The 23166-nt window shown below is 41.9% G+C and overlaps 1 protein-coding gene across 1 annotated transcript; it reads left to right on the top strand.

The window, feature by feature from the left end:
* The first annotated feature begins 6598 nt into the window (after positions 1 to 6598).
* On the top strand, positions 6599 to 11608 carry LOC140121552 (actin, alpha cardiac muscle 2-like). The gene is made up of 7 exons (XM_072141263.1): positions 6599 to 6757; positions 8435 to 8575; positions 8822 to 9146; positions 9634 to 9795; positions 10449 to 10640; positions 10726 to 10907; positions 11222 to 11608. The coding sequence occupies exons 2-7, from the start codon at positions 8447 to 8449 to the stop codon at positions 11363 to 11365; spliced, it is 1134 nt and encodes a 377-aa protein (XP_071997364.1). The 5' UTR covers positions 6599 to 6757; positions 8435 to 8446; the 3' UTR covers positions 11366 to 11608.
* Positions 11609 to 23166: the final 11558 nt, after the last annotated feature.

Raw genomic sequence — 23166 nt, 5'->3', positions numbered from 1 at the left:
AATTCAAATCTGTTTTTTTTTTAATTTTTACCGGTGTTTTGTATGCGTTGGAAAAGGGGTAGTCTTATACGGCGAATATATCTTAAACTCTATATTTTAACAGGAAAGTAGGGGGGTCGTCTTATATACCAGGTCGTCTTATACGCCGGAATATACGGTATATATATAACAGCCACCAATACTTTAGGTTGGTACCCATTTATCAACTGTGTAAATATACATATATAAATAAAATGAAACAAATATTTGGAAAAAATTATTGAAGAGAGAATTTATACAAAATAATTGGAATATGAGGACAATTTTTACTAAAATAGTTTCAGTCATTTCAATAAGACCATCCTGTTTGAGAGTTTTTAACTTGTACATCCAGTATTTTTAGTATTTTTAACCTGTTGTTTGTCTCTGGATTTATATATTCTATTGGTGTGATTTTAATTTTGGATTCCCCTTTATGTTTCAGGAAGCACTGGCACTGACAATCAACCAGATAATAACATCATTGCTTTGCCAAACTTAATAGAGTGAACTTCTCTTTTGTTGTTTTAGAATTAAAACTGGAAGATCTTTTTACCGATTTGCAGCATGGGCAGCATGGTCTATTACATGTAAAGCTGCATTCGTGTTGTATCTTCATGGTCTTGTTAGAATCCCATAATTTCTTGTTTCTATGCTGTTTGGGAACGCTTGGGGCCAAGACATTTTTTTATGGTGGGTGTGTAATGTTTTTTAAAAGAAAAACATTTATTACAAAAAACATAAAACCAGGGGATAAGCAACAAAAATCCAGGGCTGTTGGCGGGATGGCACAGATATAGGGGCAGATTTATCAAGTGGTCTGAAAGTCAGAATATGTCTAGTTGCCCATGGCAACCAATCACAGCTCAGCTTTCATTTACCAGTGCTCATGAATATTTTAAAGGGGAGCTGTGATTGGTTGCCATGGGCAACTAGAAATATTCTGACTTTCAGACAGCTTGATAAATCTGCCCCATAGTGTCCCAGAGCTGCAGGCATAATAACACGGATACAGACTCCCAGAGCTGCTGGCAGGATGGCATGGATACAAAGTCCCAAAGCTGCTGGCAGGATGGCATGGGTACAAAGTCCAAGAGCTGCTGGTGGGATAACATGGGTACAGAGTCCAAGAGCTGCTGGTGGGATAACATGGGTACAAAGTCCAAGAGCTGCTGGTGGGATAACATGGGTACAAAGTCCAAGAGCTGCTGGTGGGATAACATGGGTACAGAGTCCCAGAGCGCCAGGCAGGATGCATTGGTACAGAGTCCCAGAGCGGCAGGAGGGATGGCATGGATACAGAGTCCCAGAGTTGCTGGCAGTGTGGAATGGATACAGAGTCCCAGTGCTACTGGCAGGATGGCATGAGTACAGAGTGTCAGAGCAGCAGGAGGGATGGCATGGGTACAGAGTACCAGACCTGCTGGAAGTATGGAATTGATAGAGAGTACCAGAGCAGCAGGAGGGATGGCATGGACACAGAGTACGAGAGCAGCAGGTGGGGTGGCATTGGTACAGAGTCTCAGAGCAGCAGGAGGGATGGCATGTATACAGAATCACAGAGCAGCAGAAGGGATGGCATGGGTACAGAGTACCAGAGCAGCAGGAGGGATGGCATGGATACAGAGTACCAGACCTGTTGGAAGTATGGAATTGATAGAGAGCCCCAGAGCAGCAGGAGGTATGGCATGGATACAGAGTGCCAGAGCAGCAGGAGGGATGGCATGGGTACAGAGTCTCAGAGCAACAGGAGGGATGGCATGGGTACAGAGTACCAGACCTGATGGAAGTATGGAATTAATAGAGAGTCCCAGAGCAGCAGGAGGGATGGCATTGGTACAGAGTCTCAGAGCAGCAGGAGGGATGGCATGGATACAGAGTACCAGAGCAGCAGGAGGGATGGCATGGATACAGAGTCACAAAGTAGCAGAAGGGATGGCATGAGTACAGAGTCACAGAGTAGCAGAAGGGATGGCATGGGTGCAGAGTCCCAGAGCAGCAGGAGGGATGGCATGGATACAGAGTACCAGAGTTGCTGGCAGTGTGGAATGGATACAGAGTCCCAGTGCTGCTGGGGGGATGGCACGGGTACAGAGTCCAGAGTAGCAGGCGGGGTGGATTGGATACAGAGTCCAATGCTGCTGGCAGGATGGCGCGGGTACCGAGTCTCAGAGCTGCAGGCAGGATGGCATGGGTACAGAGTCTCAGAGCAGCAGGAGGGATGGCATGGGTACAGAGTCTCAGAGCAACAGGAGGGATGGCATGGGTCAGGGGCGGACTGGCCATTGTACCCACCGGGAATTTTCCCGGTGGGCCGCTCAGTCCTGGGCCGGTCTGGGGCCGGTCAGGAGCTGGTCCAGGGCCGGCCGTACTCCCTACAACTTTTAATTTAATGTATAGTACCTGCATCGTACGATCGTACGATGCAGGTACTATTAATTTGCACACAGACGCAGTGCAGCACTGCTGCTTCTGCGTCTGTGTATACATTCAGCTACACAGGTCGCACAATTAACGTCATTGAGCGACCTGTGTAGCGTGGAGGAGGCTGGCACTTACCGTGTCAGCTGTCCGGCCCTCCCTGCAGCTCCGCGGCTTGGTGTAAGAGGCGCGGAGCAGTGACGTCACTATCCCGCGCCTCTACACCAAGCTACCAAGGACGGGAAGAAACCTACAAAGAGGTGAGTATTGTTTTTTTAAATTATAGAATGGGGGACATTAATCGGGGGGGAGGGGGGCGGGCATTGTTCTATCTATCTGGGGCTGGCAGGGGGCATTAATTATATGGCGGGGGTGCTATTATTCTACATGTGGGGCTGGCAGGGGGCATTAATTATATGCCTGGCGCGGGAGGCATTAATTATATGTCAGGCGGGGGGGGGGCATTAATTATATGTCTGGCAGGGGGGCATTAATTATATGTCTGGGGGGGCATTATTCTACATGTGGGGCTGCAAGGGGCATTAATTATATGTCAGACGGGAGGGCATTAATTATATGTCTGGGGCGGGGGACCGGCATTATTCTATATCTGGGGCTGCAGGGGGCATTAATTACATGTCTGGTGGGGGGGGGGGCATTAATTATATGTCTGGCGGGGGCATTAATTATATGTCTGGGGTGGCATTATTCTATATCTGGGGTAGGCTGGGGTCATTAATTCTATGTCTGGGGTAGGCTGGGGTCATTAATTCTATGTCTGGGGTAGGCTGGGGTCATTAATTCTACGTCTGGGGTAGGCTGGGGTCATTAATTCTAATGGTAGTTATATTCCTGTACATAGGGGGCAGTATTATAGTAGTTATATCCTTGTAAATAGGGGCAGTATTATAGTAGTTATATTCATGTACATAGGGGGCAGTAGTATGGTAGTTATATTCCTGTACATAGGGGACAGTATTATAGTAGTTATATCCTTGTAAATAGGGGGCAGTATTATAGTAGTTATATTCTTGTACATAGGGAGCAGTATTATAGTAGTTATATTCCTGTACATAGGGGGCAGTATTATAGTAGTTATATTCTTGTACATAGGGGGCAGTATTATAGTAGTTATATTCTTGTACATAGGGGGCAGTATTATAGTAGTTATATTCCTGTACATAGGGGACAGTATTATAGTAGTTATATTCTTGTACATAGGGGGCAGTATTATAGTAGTTATATTCTTGTACATAGGGGGCAGTATTATAGTAGTTATATTCCTGTACATAGGGGGCAGTATTATAGTAGTTATATTCCTGTACATAGGGGGCAGTATTATAGTAGTTATATTCTTGTACATATGGGGCAGTATTATAGTAGTTATATTCCTGTACATAGGGGGCACTATTATAGTAGTTATATTCTTGTACATAGGGGGCACTATTATAGTAGTTATATTCTTGTACATAGGGGCAGTATTATAGTAGTTATATTCTTGTACATAGGGAGCAGTATTATAGTAGTTATATTCCTGTACATAGGGGGCAGTATTATAGTAGTTATTTTCTTGTACATAGGGGGCACTATTATAGTTATATTCTTGTATATAGGGGCAGTATTATAGCAGTTATATTCCTGTACATAGGGGGCACTATTATAGTAGTTATATTCTTGTACATAGGGGGCAGTATTGTAGTACGGTAGTTATATCCTTCTACATAGGGGGCAGTATTATAGTAATTGGCTTGTATATGGGAGAAGGTATTGTAGTAGTTTTATTTTGTATATAGAAGGCAGGATTTAATGGGTTATTGTAGCATTATTCCTGTACATAGGAGGCAGTATCAATATATTCTTTCTCTGAATTGTACATGTATGGCACAGGGGAAAGGTATATAAGGCTTACCGGGTCGTGTGTTTGCATCATTTACTGATCAACAGGTCACATTCTTTGCACATTAGATTCACTTACTAGCAAAACATGTTCTTGTTTTGCATTAAGGCCATCTACCAACATTTTGTCTGTTATAACCCCACCTACATTATCTGACCACACCCACTTGTTTTGACTCCGCCCATAAAATGGGGCCACTTTTATAGTTTTTTCCAGGGCCATTTTAAATTCCCAGTCCGCCCCTGGCATGGGTACAGAATCCCAGAGCAGCAGGCAGAATGGCATGGGTACAGAGTCCTAGAGCTGCTGGCAGTAGGACATGGATACAGAGTCCCAGAGCTTCTGGCAGGATGGCATGGATACAGAGTCCCAGTGCTGCTGGCAGGATGGCATGAGTATAGAGTGTCAGAGCAGCAGGAGGGATGACATGGGTACAGAGCCTCAGAGCAGCAGGAGGGATGGCATGGGTACAGAGCCTCAGAGCAGCAGGAGGGATGGAATGGGTACAGAGCCTCAGAGCAGCAGGAGGGATGGCATGGGTACAGAGCCTCAGAGCAGCAGGAGGGATGGCATGGGTACAGAGCCTCAGAGCAGCAGGAGGGATGGCATGGGTACAGAGCCGCAGAGCAGCAGGAGGGATAGCATGGGTACAAAGTCCCAGAGCTGCTGGCGGGATAGCATGGGTACAGAGTCCCAGAGCGCCAGGCAGGATGACATAGGTACAGAGCCTCAGAGCAGCAGGCAGGATGCATTGGTACAGAGTCCCAGAGCAGCAGGAGGGATGGCATGGATACAGAGTCCCAGAGTTGCTGGCAGTGTGGAATGGATACAGAGTCCCAGTGCTGCTGGCAGTGTGGGATGGATACAGAGTCCCAGTGCTGCTGGCAGTGTGGAATGGATACAGAGTCCCAGTGCTGCTGGCAGGATGGCATGAGTACAGAGTGTCAGAGCAGCAGGAGGGATGGCATGGGTACAGAGCCTCAGAGCAGCAGGAGGGATGGCATGGGTACAGAGCCTCAGAGCAGCAGGACGGATGACATGGGTACAGAGCCTCAGAGCAGCAGGAGGGATAGCATGGGTACAGAGCCTCAGAGCAGCAGGAGGGATAGCATGGGTACAGAGCCTCAGAGCAGCAGGAGGGATGGCATGGGTACAGAGCCTCAGAGCAGCAGGAGGGATGGCATGGGTACAGAGCCTCAGAGCAGCAGGACGGATGACATGGGTACAGAGCCTCAGAGCAGCAGGAGGGATGACATGGGTACAGAGCCTCAGAGCAGCAGGAGGGATGGAATGGGTACAATATCCCAGAGCTGCAGGCGAGAACAGATTAAAACTGCCATGGGCCCTGGGCTGTATGAATATTATAGCTCCTACAAGTCTGGAATTCACTTCCTACTAGAATCAATCGAAAACGTTACACAAGAGTACTGTGCCGGTGTCTGCATATTTTAGAGTTGCCCTTCAATAAGTCTTAACACTTGGTGGCACAGAAAGTTATTTCATTTTCCAATGCCCAAAATGTGTAGACTGAAATCCTCTGATAAATGTAACTTTTAAGTTTTGTCTTGGTATAACAACATGTATGGTCAGCTAGCGTTCCCAGATCAATTATGGCATGGGGGATGTATAAACATGAAGTTTTACTAATGAATGAAGGTAAAGCATTGTGTTTTAGTGAAATGTTCAAATATTATATTGGCAAGAAACTATCTCCTGTTTTATGCAGAAAATGTTTTTTTTCGGTGGAGTGGAGCTCCATCATCTTATGTAGTATTGCCACCAAGTGTCCATTTGTAGAATTGTGTTTTACAGAGTAAATTATTTATTTATATGTGATGATTTCATTTTAATTTTGCTGATTTTAATAAAATTTTGGCCCTGTTATTGGATAGTCAATTAATAAAAAACTCATTCCCATGAGTTTTTCCTCCTCCTAGTCACTAAAAATTGCTGGGCTGAATAGAACTTTTTAGCCAGCCACACAGTTGTCCCCCTTTGTGTTTTTTTTTATTTCAGTCCGTCTCACTGATGCGCTGGTGAAGATTATCAGGTCATACTTCGCATGCCATGTGTCCGCCTCTTCCTTTGCTCTCTCTGTCCTGGAGCTGGCAGCAGCAATGGGCACTACACAGTTCTCAAGTGAATCCATTTACGGCTCCAGCCTCCTTTTACCTGGTGTCCAGCCAGACTGGCCATGTATGGGCACCCTGCTGCCAGTTTGAAAGCCCAAGGGGGGCAAGGTCGTTGCCCAGAAGCCTAATATGGCTAGACAGAAGGGGAGAGATCAGGGAGTGGAAGCCTGGACCGAGAGGGTTGCACAAGTTATATATAAATATGCTTTAGACATTACTGCTGCCTGAGCGAGCTGGAGAGCTAGCCATAGCATCCCCCTGCACTGCCTGAGACAGACCGGAGCCCTAGGTGAGTGCCCCTCCGCTACCTGTACTTGCTGACCTGGACAGGAGAGTAGCCTCTGACAGGGAGATACATTGGAAACATGAGGGAAACATAATAAATGACATATGAAGGGTTGGTACAGCCATAAGGGGATTGAAGCAATGATAACACAGCGTTACGTAGAATTATCATGAGAAATAGATCAGCTAAATATAAAGAAGGCTGTCACATCAGCCAATGGCAGCGGATGAAATGACAATTTGTCTGCAGGTAGACAAGCTGCCTTTTACTGTCTATGAATTATTAGTTGAAGGAAGGAATATGATATATGGGCACTGATGGATGCCGCATAACTTTATGAATAAAATGACAACTAAGTGCTACCTTTCCCCTTGTTATAAGGATATATCCTTGTATAGTCTGATCCATCCACCGCTGATATGGACAGTATCAGAGATTGTAAGTGAATGGGACCACATAGAAGGAACAAAAGATTTAATTGTTATTTCATGGTGAATACAAGTAATAACAATGATAAACATTTATTTATATATTTCCATCATATTCCACAGTGTTGTGCAGATTATGTGGTACATTTGCAAGTAAAAAGTAATAACTTAATCAGATGAAACTGAGGGCCTTGCTCGGAAGCTTTTTCTTTTTAAAACACACAGGTCAGGAGTGGTAGGAAACATGATTACGCATTCTTGTACTAAAACACAAGATGCTCCATTAATCTGTAATTCATATCATAAAATAATCAACATATGTACAACAATAAATTTAAAAAGACATTTAAAAACGCCTTAATAAATAACAGAATTAGATTGTGTGAGCATAACGGGGAGGAGAAGTCACTTTCCATATGGAGAAGGGGAAATAAGAAATGCATGCGATCCAGTAATATAATTATTTACATCCAGTTAGGCATTAATTATTAATCCAGGTAAATAGTAAATTATAATACCAAAAGTACTATATCAAAAATAGTTACTCTAGACTGAAGACACCATATAACCTATCACATCCCATCTCAGCTCCTAATCCTTCATACTGTGACAGGTTCTCTAAAACGGTGGAGCTTTGTAGCAACACTCTGCAGAATGTGTTTTATGCATAGACAGGTGGTCCTCTACTTAAGGACACCCGACATATAGACAACCCATAGTTACAGACGGACCCCTCTGCCCACTGTGACCTCTGGTGAAGCTCTCTGGATGCTTTACTGTAATGAAGCTTTATTGATAATTATTGGTCCAATTAGAGTAAAAATTTTGAAACTCCAATTGTCACTGGGGCAAAAAAAAAACATTTGTCTAGAACTTCAATTATAAAATATACAGTTTTGACTTACATACAAATTCAACTTAAGAACAAACCTGTGGACCCTATCTTGTATGTAACCTGGGGACTGCCTGTATAACAGAAAAACATTGTCCAAGCAGCACAGGTTATGAAAAAGTCACTGTTGGCCTTCTGCAAGCTTTTATAAAGTAGGCCAATCTTCACATATATTTCTAAAGAAAATCACTCTGTGGCAATGCCTCAGAACGTTCCTTTCACCTTGCTACCCTTTTCATTGCATATATACACCAATTAGTGCTGCGTTTCATAGTTGTGTACAGTGTAGTTATGTCTAGTATACAGGACATTGTGCACAACCCTTTATGTTAATGGTGTAATTTATGTGTACACTTTTAGAAAGCTACCATCATGTGTGACGATGAAGAGACTACCGCACTTGTGTGCGACAATGGCTCCGGGCTTGTGAAAGCTGGATTCGCTGGAGACGATGCCCCAAGAGCAGTATTTCCATCTATTGTTGGTCGCCCCCGCCACCAGGTATACATAGATGCACTAGACAGGAACATACTTTACTGTAATGTTTTGATGTTTTATTTATATTATCAGAATAACGTTTGTGATAATGTATACTATTAGTTTTATAATAATTATCAAGCACAGTTCATCTTCGTAAATTAATTTTTGTCTCATTACCAGAGGTTACAGCAACTCTATAAATGTACTCTTTAGACAATACCTATGCTAGGGTAATAAGCTACATTAATTTACATTTGATTTTTTCAGGGTGTCATGGTTGGTATGGGTCAAAAAGATTCCTATGTAGGTGATGAGGCCCAGAGCAAGAGAGGTATCTTGACTCTGAAGTACCCCATTGAGCATGGTATCATCACCAACTGGGATGACATGGAGAAGATCTGGCATCACAGCTTCTACAATGAGTTGCGTGTAGCCCCAGAGGAGCACCCCACCCTGCTCACTGAGGCCCCATTGAACCCCAAAGCCAACCGTGAGAAGATGACCCAGATCATGTTTGAGACCTTCAACGTCCCAGCTATGTATGTTGCAATCCAGGCAGTGCTTTCCCTGTATGCCTCTGGCCGTACCACTGGTAAGACTCTTATTACATGCACTAACCCCTTTCATTTAAGGAATAATAATTGTTCTACTTACAATGTATGTAAAGAAATGACCTACAGTCAGATTTAATGATGTATAAATGACAATATTACAAAATACTCTGAAATACAAAGTTTTTGGGCTTATTGCCAAACATACATAAAGCCTTTGTTCTACTTTATCCAATATCACAGATTACACCACAAGTGTTCAATCACACTGTGCATTTAAAAAAAATGCCCAAAAAATGAAACGTGTGACCGCACCCTAAGAACGTGTACGGCTTCAGAGTTGTCCTTCATGCAACTCATTTACCATGTTTTTCAAATACTCTTATTTTTAGCACAGACAATAAGCTTTAATAGTCGTAGAAGGGCTAGCACAGCAGCTAGAAAGTGTGCATTTCATTACTACATGCCCCTTGTTTTATTTACATGATTACTTACATTGTGAGGTTTTACATGGATATGTGCTTGCAGGTATTGTGCTGGACTCTGGGGATGGTGTAACACACAACGTCCCAATTTATGAAGGTTATGCCTTGCCCCATGCAATTATGCGTCTTGACTTGGCTGGTCGTGACCTGACTGACTACCTTATGAAGATCCTGACTGAGCGTGGTTACTCTTTTGTCACTACTGGTAAGTTATAATTGATCAATATTCACCTCCTTGCACACATAATTTAGTTTCATACATGTACAGATATATAAATATTTTGATTATTATCTTTACAGTTAACTACAAAAGTACATTTTATACTCACTTTAAAGGACCTCTGCCACCAGGATATACTGGTGTGTACCCCCTCTGGCAGGATCTGCTCTTCTTTAAGCTTCTTATGCCCATGTTTTTAAGAAATAAATGTTTTAAAAATAATGCCAATGAGCCTGAGGGGCTCCAGGCTCCATTGACATCTATGGAGCCCGAGCCCCTCAGGTTTATTTGAATAATTTTTAAAACCTCTTTTTCTAAAAAACAAGGTCCATAGAAGCTTAAAGAAGAGCAGATCCTGACAGAAGGGGTACACACCAGTATGTCCACGTGCTTGGCTTACAATCCTTCATCCTGGTGGTAGATGTTCTTTAACGTGAAGCTGCCATAAATATCAATTACTTCCTTTTTTTACATGCAGGAGTTCCTTAGGAAAATGTTTGAGTAACTATGTCTGTTGACTGTAGGAAATCCTGCAGTAGAAACTATATTGTGGCTGGACTTAACCATCCAGTGTAGTGTTTTGGCATGTACTATATTTGCTTTATATATTTTACTAAATTCAATATTGCCCACAACAGCTGAACGTGAAATTGTCCGTGACATCAAGGAAAAGTTGTGCTACGTGGCTCTTGACTTTGAAAATGAGATGGCAACAGCTGCCTCCTCCTCATCTCTGGAGAAGAGCTATGAATTGCCTGATGGGCAGGTCATCACCATTGGCAATGAACGTTTCCGTTGCCCAGAGACTCTCTTCCAGCCATCCTTTATTGGTAGGTATATTGTACATTTGTGTGTATATTGTATATAACAGAATATTTTCTACTGGCGATTAATTTTAAATTATGATGATCCTAGGTATGGAGTCTGCTGGTATTCATGAGACAACTTACAACAGCATCATGAAATGCGACATTGACATCAGGAAAGACTTGTATGCCAACAATGTCATGTCTGGTGGTACCACCATGTACCCAGGTATTGCTGATCGTATGCAAAAGGAGATCACTGCTCTGGCACCCAGCACCATGAAAATCAAGGTAATGTTGATAGAAATATATACCTACTATATGTAACATACAAACCTAATATTTGATTTCTGATTCATTTAACATATTACACAAATATTCTATATTCCTAAATTACTTTCCATATGTTTTTATTCTAAAAATACATAAGACTACCATAGAAGCTACTATCCAATACTTCTCGTGTAGTATAACTACATAGTATGTTTACCCACAAATATTATATTAAACTTATGTAGTTTCCATTGGTAAATGTATAATAATGGAATAAATTATTTGTATATTTCTAAATGGAAAAATCCTAATGCTTGTCTTATCTCTCACAGATCATTGCTCCACCTGAGCGTAAGTACTCTGTCTGGATTGGTGGCTCCATCTTGGCTTCTCTGTCCACCTTCCAGCAGATGTGGATCACAAAACAGGAATATGATGAGGCTGGTCCATCCATCGTCCACCGCAAATGCTTCTAAATGTCTTCACTTGATTCTTGTTATCTTCTGTCTCAGGTTGACAATGTTCTTTGCTCTTGGCTGCACGAAATCTCCCAAAAGCCATAGTATTTTACGAATGGCTGTCATTCTTTTCTAATACATATTGTGACTCATGTTACGTGTACATAAATTGTAATTTATTATAAGATGTTTTGTAACTTCAAAAACATTGAACACATGAAAACAAAGATCAAGGAACAATAAATGAGTCATGCCCCACAAGTTATTCTTTATATATTTTAATTAATAATGTATTATTTAGAGGATAGTTTCTTTTTATGACATCTTAATATTCTTTTAGCATTTTCACACATCTATTAGAATTCAACTTATTATACAATAAATGTCTCATTAGAAACTTATACCAAAAAACTAATGCTACAATATCATTATATGTAACATGCATTTAAAGGACACCTGTCATCAGGTCTGTGTCACTTGTCCTGTCACCACTACCTGGTGGAGCAGCTCACAAGGATCCCATCACAGTCTTTATCTAGTCAATTCATACATTAATCATTATAAAATCATATTTTCTTTATTTTGTAAATGAGGTTAGTCATATGGTCAGAGGCAGTGATGTCACCCCCCTCCCCTCTCCTCCCCCTGCTCATGTGTGTAATGTATAGCAAAGCATTGCTAGTGTGTGTGCTGCATCTGCTGACATGCTGTGTCCTCCTAATACACAGAGACACAGACATCAGCGACACAAGTACCCAACATGTTCTGCTATAACATGGCTGCCTGGAGCTGTTGTATCTCTTCTATATACACACACACAGGCTGCAGGGGGCGCCAGCACATCATTATACAGCCTCACATCATTATACAGGCTGTCAGACAAGCACTGGGGGTGTGGCTGTACCTCCCACTCATGAATAAGCTGGACAGTTTGAATATGCTAATGACTCATTGGACATTTCAAAGGTCATTTGCATACAGCTTTAGGACCTCATTGCTTAGGTTTACAGGCATGTAGAGGGACAATGAAGGGATAGAGGCAATGCTCTCTAATGGCAGTTTAAGAAAATATATTTAGTTTAGGGGGGTTATTTTGCCTGACGGGTTCTCTTTAAACCTCTCTAAGATATCTGCCAAAATTAGATTAAAAGTGATCTTCTATGGTGAAGATCTTCTCAAAAAAGCGCAGCTCTTAAAATATGCCAAAGGAAATCTGGTCAAGATAAGAGATGGTCTAATCAGAGAAACTGCAGAAGTTTTCATTACATCTTCTCATAGAGAATGGAGCCGTTTTCCTTGTATTAGATACAGATTTCATACAGAACCATCTTCATGAAGTCATTGAGGATATTAAGATAGCACTCACCTGACTTCCTTTTATTCAAAATATATCTTCTGTTTTTACACAGATTTCATAAAAGTTTTAGGGGCAAATTTACTAAGGACCTTGCGCCAGATTTTAGTATCCGCACCACATTTATTTAGCAACACAAAATTTGTGTTGGATGTAGAATAGTGCACTGAAATGGGCGTTCCAATGCACAGTCGGACGCCACATTTATCAGGCAAAGTCCAACAGAAGTGTGTTGCACAACTCATTTTAGAGGTGCACCAAAAAAAAGTTGGTGCAATCTGTCGGAGAAGTGCAGAGAAAGCCAGATTGATGCAGAAGATGCGCCACAAATCCTGAATCTGGCGCCCCCTGCACCATACACAGGCAAATTGCACACGTTGTGGCACACGTTTTTTAGTAAATGTTCCCCTCATTCTTTGAAAATGTCCATAATGAAATAACAAATATGATCTGACACAAACCAACTGGGTGAAATAGACTGGCTCATGTTGGTCAGGGTTTTATCTAACACTAAAAATAATGGGGCGGATTTACTTACCCGGTCCAATCGCGATCCAGCGGCGCGTTCTGTGTGGAGGATTCGGGTCTTTCGGCGATTCACTAAGGCAGTTCCCCCGATGTCCACCAGGTGTCGCTGCTGCGCTGAAGTTAGTCTGAGTGCACTGAAGTTCACCAAGCCTGGCCGGGTGCAGGTAAGCGCGTGTCAAGCGACACTTTTTTTTTTTAAATGCGGCGGAAACATGCTGGAAACATGCGATTCGGGCCCTTAGTAAATGACCCCCAATATCTTGAGAGGTTAATTCAGTGGTGTAGAGTTGAACATGTACAATATTTTTCAGACTATATGATGTACCCTTCTGTAAGGGCCGATTCACTATAAGAGTGAATAATAATTCTCAAATTCTGTAATCACAGACTGATCACTGACAGTGTGAATAAGATCCATCCCAGATTTGGACATAAGAAAGGAAAAATAGATTTGATATAAATTAAAAATTCCATGGTTGTCACACACATCACTGCAACATACCCACATACACAGCTCAGCTACATACAAATGCAAACACACAGACATCTCCGCTATATGGACACATGTACACGGCTCTGCTATATGCAAACACACATACAGCTCAGCTACAAACCCAGCCCTTTTACATACCCATATATAAGTAACTTGCTTTTGGATAAGGAATAATTCTTAACTCATCCATGGCTCCTCTCGTGCATGCTAGCGCTGACATGCTGCTTACATAATTGAAACTCTTTGAACTCTTCATTCTGCTGGCAGAAGAAGGAGGAAAGGGCTTGTAACTAAAAGTTGGTGTCAGGCAGGTAGAAGAAAAGAGAGCAGTGGGTGCAAAAGCACTGGTCTCTCACAGATCCAATGTAACACTCCACTATAAATATATAGTAGTGCCGGCGCTGTATACCTATAAGGAGGTGAGTATCTTTGCTAGTATTTAGTTGGGGATGACTAACCTTCCCCGATAAAAAAATAGATAATAGATAAAAAACCTAAATAATACCTCCGCTGTGCACGGTGTTCCACGTGTGGATAGAAAAAAAACAGTACAAATTAACTACCGGAATAGATGATCGTGATGATCGTACCTGGTTGCCGTTACTCATTTGCTATTGCCCCGGTTATATTCCTAAGAGTTCCAAAGTTGAGTATGAGATTCTTTTAAAACAATGTCAGGGTTGTGGATTCTAGTGGTCTTACTCTCAATGTTATACTGCATTGAGAGGAAGACCACTAGAATCCACAACCCTGACGTTTTAAAAGAAGAAGAAACTCAACTTTGGAACAACTTTGGATCATCATGATCATCTATTCCGGTAGTTAATTTGTACTTTTCATTTAGCCACAGGTGGAACACCATTATCTAGATCAGTGATGGAGAACCTTTTGGAGACAAAGTGCCCAAACTACAATCAAAATCCACTTATTTACCATGAAGTGCCAACATGGTATTTTAAGCAGTAACTTATTGCTACCTGTTCTTCCACATCTGTCAATCATATCGGCACCTTGAGGCAACCAATACAGTTGAAAGAAGGAGGGCAAATCAGACTCTTGTTGTAGCTTCTCTCCAGGGTCTCTCTGTAGAGAAAGAATGGAAGGTCCAGCAGGAGGACCTCCAAAGATAATGCAGTTCTGTCAACACCTTCTCACTTTTCCCGCAGTTCCAAAGAAGTGTTGCTTAAGTTGCCTGGGTCTGCAGGAAGATTTGGTCCTATTTGGTGAACTCTGTCCTGGGGCGATGGTCTGAGTGCCCACAGAAATGGCTCTGAGTGCCACCTCTGGTTCGCCACCACTGATCTAGATTTTCAATTAAGAAACATGTCATTACACGTAAATGTGTACTTTGATTTCTAGTATCATTCCATCATTTTTATTTGTTCTGAACACATTACAATTTGTAAAGAATAAAAGAATATACTGTATAAATATACTATATAAATAAAAATAGCATCTTATCCCACAAAAAAATTTGAAACAATACTGGAGTATTGACAAAAAATTTTTCTAAGATGATGGTTTATTTATTTTTTGGTCCAAATGTCAAAAAACAGAGGAGGAGGCGCTGGAACTGGAAGCATGTGTTAAGCTAATCTTCTCTCACAGTGTCCAATCAGCAGCAGGAGATGTCAGAGAAGTATTGAGCTGTGATTTTTTTCTATGTTTATCTAGAGGCTGTGTATTAATCACAATGTTATGAAAGTTACATTTACACGTTGTTTGCACTAACATCACATTTACGTTTGCCTTACACTGCCTTTACTATGGTTTTAGAATGTTGTGTGTGCATCAGATTTACACTTAAGTGTCGTTTTCTTTTATGTCTGGGGTTTACACTTACGTTCACGTGGCGTTTGCATTTATGTCACGTTTGCATCGCATTCACGTTTATGTGGCATATATTGCACCATCATCCACTTTGCACTTACATTGTGTTTGCATGCCATTGACTTTGTGTTTACGTTCACATTTACATGGCGTTAATATTGCATGTGTGTTTACAATGCATTTGAGTTTACCCTGTGCTCATGTTTCCACCAAGTTTGCATCCTGGTTGTATCACAATTTGTAACATTGTATTTTTGCATACACTGGGGCTCATTTACTTACCCAGTCCAGTCCCGATCCCGCGGCACGTTGTCCGACGAGGATTCGGGTCTGCTGGGATTCACTAAGGTCGTGCGTCCAATATCCAGCAGGTGTCGCTGCTGCGCTGAGGTCCGCCGGAGTTCACCTTGTTCTTCCTGGTGCATGTGAGTGCTGATCTTACGACACAATTCTTCTTTTAAATACAGGGTTTGTCCGAATCTGTCAGGTTGTCTGTTGGCCACGCACCCCTGATTTGTGTTGCGGACTCGATGCATCACAATTCAGCGCAAAACGGTGCAAATCGGAAATATCTCTCAGGGGGCGCTGGCTTCCTGGATGCCCCTGCTGGCTGCCTGTGATATCCGGGAGGGACTGTGCTGCTGGGTGCAGCGATCACACACACGCGATCACACACACACGCGCGCGCGCGCGATCACACATACAGGCGATCACACACACACGCGAACACACACACACGCGAACACACACACACGCGAACACACACGCGAACACACACACACACACACAATCCTTCTGCGCTCTGAAGTGTAGGGAGAGTAAGCCCCGCCCACCAGCTCGGAGCTTCTGCTTGCACTCAGCAGACTTGTCCTGTGTGCTGCTGCTGCTGTTCCCCCTCCCCCCTGCACTGCTGTGGTAGTTTACTATGTAGTCGGCAGTGACAGGAGGGAAGGGGAAGAATTAACAATGACACAGGAAGCCGAACAGGAGGACAGGAAAGTGATGCAACTGATGCCCAATCTCCAAGCTGATCCCTCCAGCAGCCCACACATGTGTCTCCCCTCAGCTGCTAACTTCCTCATCAGTGGCCCAGTCTTATCTTATTACCCCCTTCAGCTGCTCTTCAGCCTTCTCCATCCCCCAGCTGCTGCATCATCTGCAAGATCTAGAAAAAATGTAAGTAGTTATTTTTTGATATGAGTGCATTGCATGTATCTGTGTATAATAATACATGTGGGATGTGTATATGCATGTAGTAAGTGTTTGTGGGATGTGAATATGTATGTAGTAATCGTGTCTGGGGATTGTGTATATGTATGTAGTAAGCGTGTCTGAGGATTGTGTATATGTATGTAGTAAGCGTGTCTGGGGATTGTGTATATGTATGTAGTAAGTGTGTCTGGGGATTGTGTATATGTATGTAGTAAGCGTGTCTGGGGATTGTGTATATATATGTAGTAAGTGTGTCTGGGGATTGTGTATATGTATGTAGTAAGTGTGTCTGGGGATTGTGTATATGTATGTAGTAAGCGTGCCTGGGGATTGTGTATATGTATGTAGTAAGTGTGTCTGGGGATTGTGTATATGTATGTAGTAAGTGTGTCTGGGGATTGTGTATATGTATGTAGTAAGCGTGTCTGGGGATTGTGTATATTTATGTAGTAAGTGTGTCTGGGGATTGTGTATATGTATGTAGTAAGCGTGTCTGGGGATTGTGTATATGTATGTAGTAAGTGTGTCTGGGGATTGTGTATATGTATGGAGTAAGCGTGTCTGGGGATTGTGTATATGTATGGAGTAAGCGTGTCTGGGGATTGTGTATATGTATGGAGTAAGCGTGTCTGGGGATTGTGTATATGTATGTAGTAAGTGTGTCTGGGGATTGTGTATATGTATGTAGTAAGCGTGTCTGGGGATTGTGTATATGTATGTAGTAAGCGTGTCTGGGGATTGTGTATATGTATGTAGTAAGCGTGTCTGGGGATTGTGTATATGTATGTAGTAAGCGTGTCTGGGGATTGTGTATATGTATGTAGTAAGCGTGTCTGGGGATTGTGTATATGTATGTAGTAAGTGTGTCTGGGGATTGTGTATATGTATGTAGTAAGCGTGCCTGGGGATTGTGTATATGTATGTAGTAAGTGTGTCTGGGGATTGTGTATATGTATGTAGTAAGTGTGTCTGGGGATTGTGTATATGTATGTAGTAAGTATGTCTGGGGATTGTGTATATGTATGTAGTAAGTCTGTCTGGGGATTGTGTATATGTATGTAGTAAGTGTGTCTGGGGATTGTGTATATGTATGTAGTAAGTGTGTCTGGGGATTGTGTATATGTATGTAGTAAGCGTGTCTGGGGATTGTGTATATGTATGTAGTAAGCGTGTCTGGGGATTGTGTATATGTATGTAGTAAGTGTGTCTGGGGATTGTGTATATGTATGTAGTAAGTCTGTCTGGGGATTGTGTATATGTATGTAGTAAGTGTGTCTGGGGATTGTGTATATGTATGTAGTAAGTCTGTCTGGGGATTGTGTATATGTATGTAGTAAGTGTGTCTGGGGATTGTGTATATGTATGTAGTAAGCGTGTCTGGGGATTGTGTATATGTATGTAGTAAGCGTGTCTGGGGATTGTGTATATGTATGTAGTAAGCGTGTCTGGGGATTGTGTATATTTATGTAGTAAGCGTGTCTGGGGATTGTGTATATGTATGTAGTAAGCGTGTCTGGGGATTGTGTATATGTATGTAGTAAGCGTGTCTGGGGATTATGTATATGTATGTAGTAAGCGTGTCTGGGGATTATGTATATGTATGTAGTAAGCGTGTCTGGGGATTGTGTATATGTATGTAGTAAGTCTGTCTGGGGATTGTGTATATGTATGTAGTAAGTCTGTCTGGGGATTGTGTATATGTATGTAGTAAGCGTGTCTGGGGATTGTGTATATGTATGTAGTAAGCGTGTCTGGGGATTGTGTATATGTATGTAGTAAGCGTGTCTGGGGATTGTGTACATTTTTCGTGCAATGTAAAGGTGCTTTTAATGGCCCTTGGCACTCACTATGGCATATTAATAGTGAGGCAAAGTGCACTGGATAAATGGAGACTGGAAGAAAAAAATCTGTCACTCCCTGCATGCGCAAAACACATACATATGGGGCACAGTGTTATGTTCTGATGCTCTTCTGCTTTCTCTCCATTTATTACACATGCATGATCAAACCAAGCCGATCATGCATGTGTATGAGGGTGTTGGAAGAAATAGCAACTTAATGAAGGTTCATCTGCCGGCAATCACTATCTGTCTATGAGATGTATTAGTCGTGCACTACTTTGATGCTATTTGCCAGCGGCATGTGAGTCTCAAAAAGACTGGCATGTTCATGGTGCGCTGATGCACAGTGCTTATACTGTACCTCACTGCATCAGGAAAGGTCCTTTACAACCTTTGAAGACAACAATACTTTAATGAGGGGGTGCTGTACACTTCAATTGATGAAGAGAGTGATGTATAATATTTTAGTATGGGGGGGGGGGCATTTCAGTTATCTCCTCAGGCAGCAAAAAGGCTAAAATCGGCTCTGGGTACATTGTGGTCATAAAGGGATGGACATGGTCAGCATCAATACTCAGGTAGGCTTTGGCGTTGCAACGATGCTCAATTGATACCAAGGGGCCGTTGATACAAGGCAGGATGGATCCATGCTTTCATGTTGTTGACTCCAAATTCTGACCCTACCATCCGAATGTCGCAGCAGAAATCGAGACTCATCAGACCAGGCAACGTTTTTCAATCTTCTACTGTCCATTTTCGATGAGCTTGTGCAAATTCTAGCCTCAGTTTCCTGTTCTTAGCTGAAAGGAGTGGCACCCGGTGTGGTCTTCTGCTGCTGTAGCCCATCTGCCTCAAAGTTCGACGTACTGTGCGTTCAGAGATGCTCTTCTGCCTACCTTGGTTGTAACGGGTGGCGATTTGAGTCACTGTTGCCTTTCTATCAGCTCGAACCAGTCTGCCCATTCTCCTCTGACCTCTGGCATCAACAAGGCATTTCCGCCCACAGAACTGCCGCTCACTGGATGTTTTTTTCTTTTTCGGACCATTCTCTGTAAACCCTAGAGATGGTTGTGCGTGAAAATCCTAGTAGATCAGCAGTTACTGAAATATTCAGACCAGCCCTTCTGGCACCAACAACCATGCCACATTCAAAGGCACTCAAATCACCTTTCTTCCCCATACTGATGCTCGGTTTGAACTGCAAGAGATTGTCTTGACCATGACTACATGCCTAAATGCACTGAGTTGCCGCCATGTGATTGGCTGATTAGAAATTAAGTGTTAACAAGCAGTTGGACAGGTGTACCTAATAAAGTGGCCGGTGAGTGTATGTATGTAGGTAACAGCATCTAGATGAGCATAGAGAGATCACACACTGTCTGCCACTGATTGGACAGTATGAGAGAAGGCGGCAAAAGGAAAACAAAAAAGCAGTGGCTTAGGAAGATGACAATGAAAACGTGTAAAGAAATGCTTGGTCATTAATTTAGATTTATCTTTTAACAATAGATTTTACAATACTAAAGCAGCTAGTACTGTACATTAGCATTATCCTTCAGGTAATTCAGACTGTTTGAGGTTTTACTTTTGCTATCTTTTATAGCTGGATTACAATTTAAGATCTCTTAACTTGTTATTATGTTAATAATGTATTCCTCAATCCCTGGGCCTTAGGACATTTTGTTAGCAGCAGGTGAAAAATAGAAAGGTTTTTTCTTTCACCTATACCAGTGATGGGGAACCTTTTAGAGACCGAGTGCCCAAACTACAACCAAAACCCACTTATTTACCCTGATGTGCCAATGTGCCATTTTAAGCAGTAACTTATTGCTACCTGTTCTTCCACATCTTTTAATTGTATCGGCCCCCAGAGGCCACCAATACAGTTGAAAGAAGGAGGGCAAATACAGACTCATTATAGCTTCTCTCCAGGGTCTCTCTGTTTAGGAAGAATGGTGGGTCCAGCAGGAGGACCACAAAGATAATGCACTTCTTTTAACACCCTCTCACTTTTCAAGCAGTTCCAAACAGTCGACCTATACCATCTCCGACATCTATACCATCTTTACCATCTCCGACATCTACACCATCTCCACCATCTGTACTATCTTCGACATCTACTCCATCTCCGACATATATGACATCTGTACCATCTCCGACATCTATACCATCTCCGACATCTATACCATCTCCAACATCTATACCATCTCCAACATCTATACCATCTGTACCATCTACACCATCTCCGACATATACACCATCTCTGACATCTATACCATCTCTGACATCTATACCATCTCCGACATCTATACCATCTCCGACATCTACACCATCTCCGACATTTACACCATCTCCGACATCTATCTATATTGTATCCAACAGCTACCACCAGAATCAAGGATTGCAAACCAAGAACACTTACATGTTGGTATGTTTCCCCTCTGGCAGGGGTTCTTTTTATTTTGTAAAAACAAGGGCATAAGAAGCTAAATTAAAAGCAGATCCTGTCAGAGGGGGCACACACCAGTATGTTAGTGTGCTTGGTTTACAATCCTTCAGCCTGGTGGTAGATGTCCTTTAAATTTGTGTGTGTCTGTTTACTCTCTCTAGGGGTCAACCCCATCAATCATGAGAATAGGGGTCCTCTGAATGTGCAGCAGTTTCATGAATCACCAGCATCCCATGTGACAAAAAGTTGTAGAGAACTATACATCTGTAAATATATCAATGAACTATAACAGGAATATCTAATGTCCTGCCACTACTATTCACACAGCGTCTGCCTAGTATGTATACCCTATATAAACACATGTGCTCCAGTATATCCTAGTAAGTCACAATAGGATTTCCTGCATTCTTTTAAATGATACACCAGAAAACACTGACAACTCATTTGATATCTTACCCACATTCTAATAATGAAACAATATAATATTAAACATTGACATCCTCTTATATGGTATGAAGAATTGGGTTATCTGTAATGTATCTGCAGGGAGTATGTCAATGTAAGAGGGATGGCTAAGAAACTCATCACTGGGAGCTTGGCATATGAATCATGTTGCTCTATCCAAAACCTTGTCTCTATTTTTAAATAAATGCCTTGCTATATTTGCCTTTCCTGATAACCACACTTAGTAATACCAAAAGAAAAGATTAAGCAGCACAGTAAAAGACAAAACATTTTTTGTAAGCGGGTGGAAGCTCAAATGACCGGGTAAAGAGTCCCTCCAAAAAATCCACTAAAGAAAGTAAGAAGAACTCTAAGACAATGGGCAAACTAGTCTGCTATATTGTAGAATAAAGGAAAAAGAAGGGGTCATCCCAAAAGTGTGAAGTGAAGCCTCCTGTCTTTTCCCTAATCAGTCGGACATTCCTGACCATAAAATGGCCGCAGATGGAGGGTCACGTGATCTCTAATTGGAGATTGTTCATGGACAGATTCTAGCATATTTGCTGCCTGAGGGTAATATTAAAATGCTGCCCTCCACTCCCTGTTCAATAAATGCTGAAAATTGTGTGACTGAATACAGGTTCTGAGAGTCATTGGTGGCATCTAGTACCTTATAGATGACAATCTCCACCATCAGTAGGACTTTATTCCAGGCTCTTCCATTCATGACATATCACTGCTGAATTCATGGTGATATCTTCAGCTCCGTGCAGCACACCTCCACACGGCGTCCCTAAAAATACCACTGTCACTTACAGTATAAAGTCTCCTGGATAACAAAACACTGTGCTCCTAAATGATATATACCCCTCACAACACAACTGACCACACGCTACCACACACATTCCTTCCTTATATATATATTCTACTGGAATTATAGCATGCACAGCACCAATCAATATACAACAATATACCCCTAATTTATTAATACAGACCACCCATCATTTGGTCTACATGATGCAAAGTAATCTATTGTATCCTATAAGTAATATATCCCACCCTGTTATTATGTTACATGATTTTATATGCAGTGCTCATTTTTCAGCAAAAGAAAAAAAGGGAGGGGGGAAATGTAGGGGAAAGAAAGTTGTGAGTGTGATAAAATTTAGCTTTTATTAGTTTATTTAAAATCTCGAGTATATTCTCACACTTTAAAATAAAGTGTAAATCAAGCAACTAGTATGGCATTATTGTGCTTTGCCATACTGTGTCCTTAGAATACACAAAAGATATAGACCTGATTGACATGGGCAGGCAAAACAGCCACAATCAGGTAATAAACATGCACCAAAAGTTTGAACGCAAGTGATATACCACCCAAAGAAAAAATTTTTTAGCAACAAAGAATACTTTATTATGTGCCAAATAAATTAACAATAAATACAATTACTGGACAAGCAACATATGTTTAAAACTCTGCATAGTACAATAGATGGCTGAACAAAAAGCCTCAAGGTAGGTGAGACAGTCATAAGGGCTGTCATTAGGCACCAATGCACTATAGTGCAAGGCTACAAGACAGTAAATGATAACACATACAAAATAATATGACCGAGACAGTAACAAATACCATACCCAATAGTAACCAGCAGAGGAATGCCCCGACAC

The sequence above is a fragment of the Engystomops pustulosus genome, chromosome 3 (genome assembly GCF_040894005.1).
Source record: "Engystomops pustulosus chromosome 3, aEngPut4.maternal, whole genome shotgun sequence".
NCBI classification, from domain to species: Eukaryota; Metazoa; Chordata; class Amphibia; order Anura; family Leptodactylidae; genus Engystomops; species Engystomops pustulosus.
Note: the sequence above shows the minus strand (reverse complement) of the source record. Positions and strands in the feature narration are given on the sequence as shown.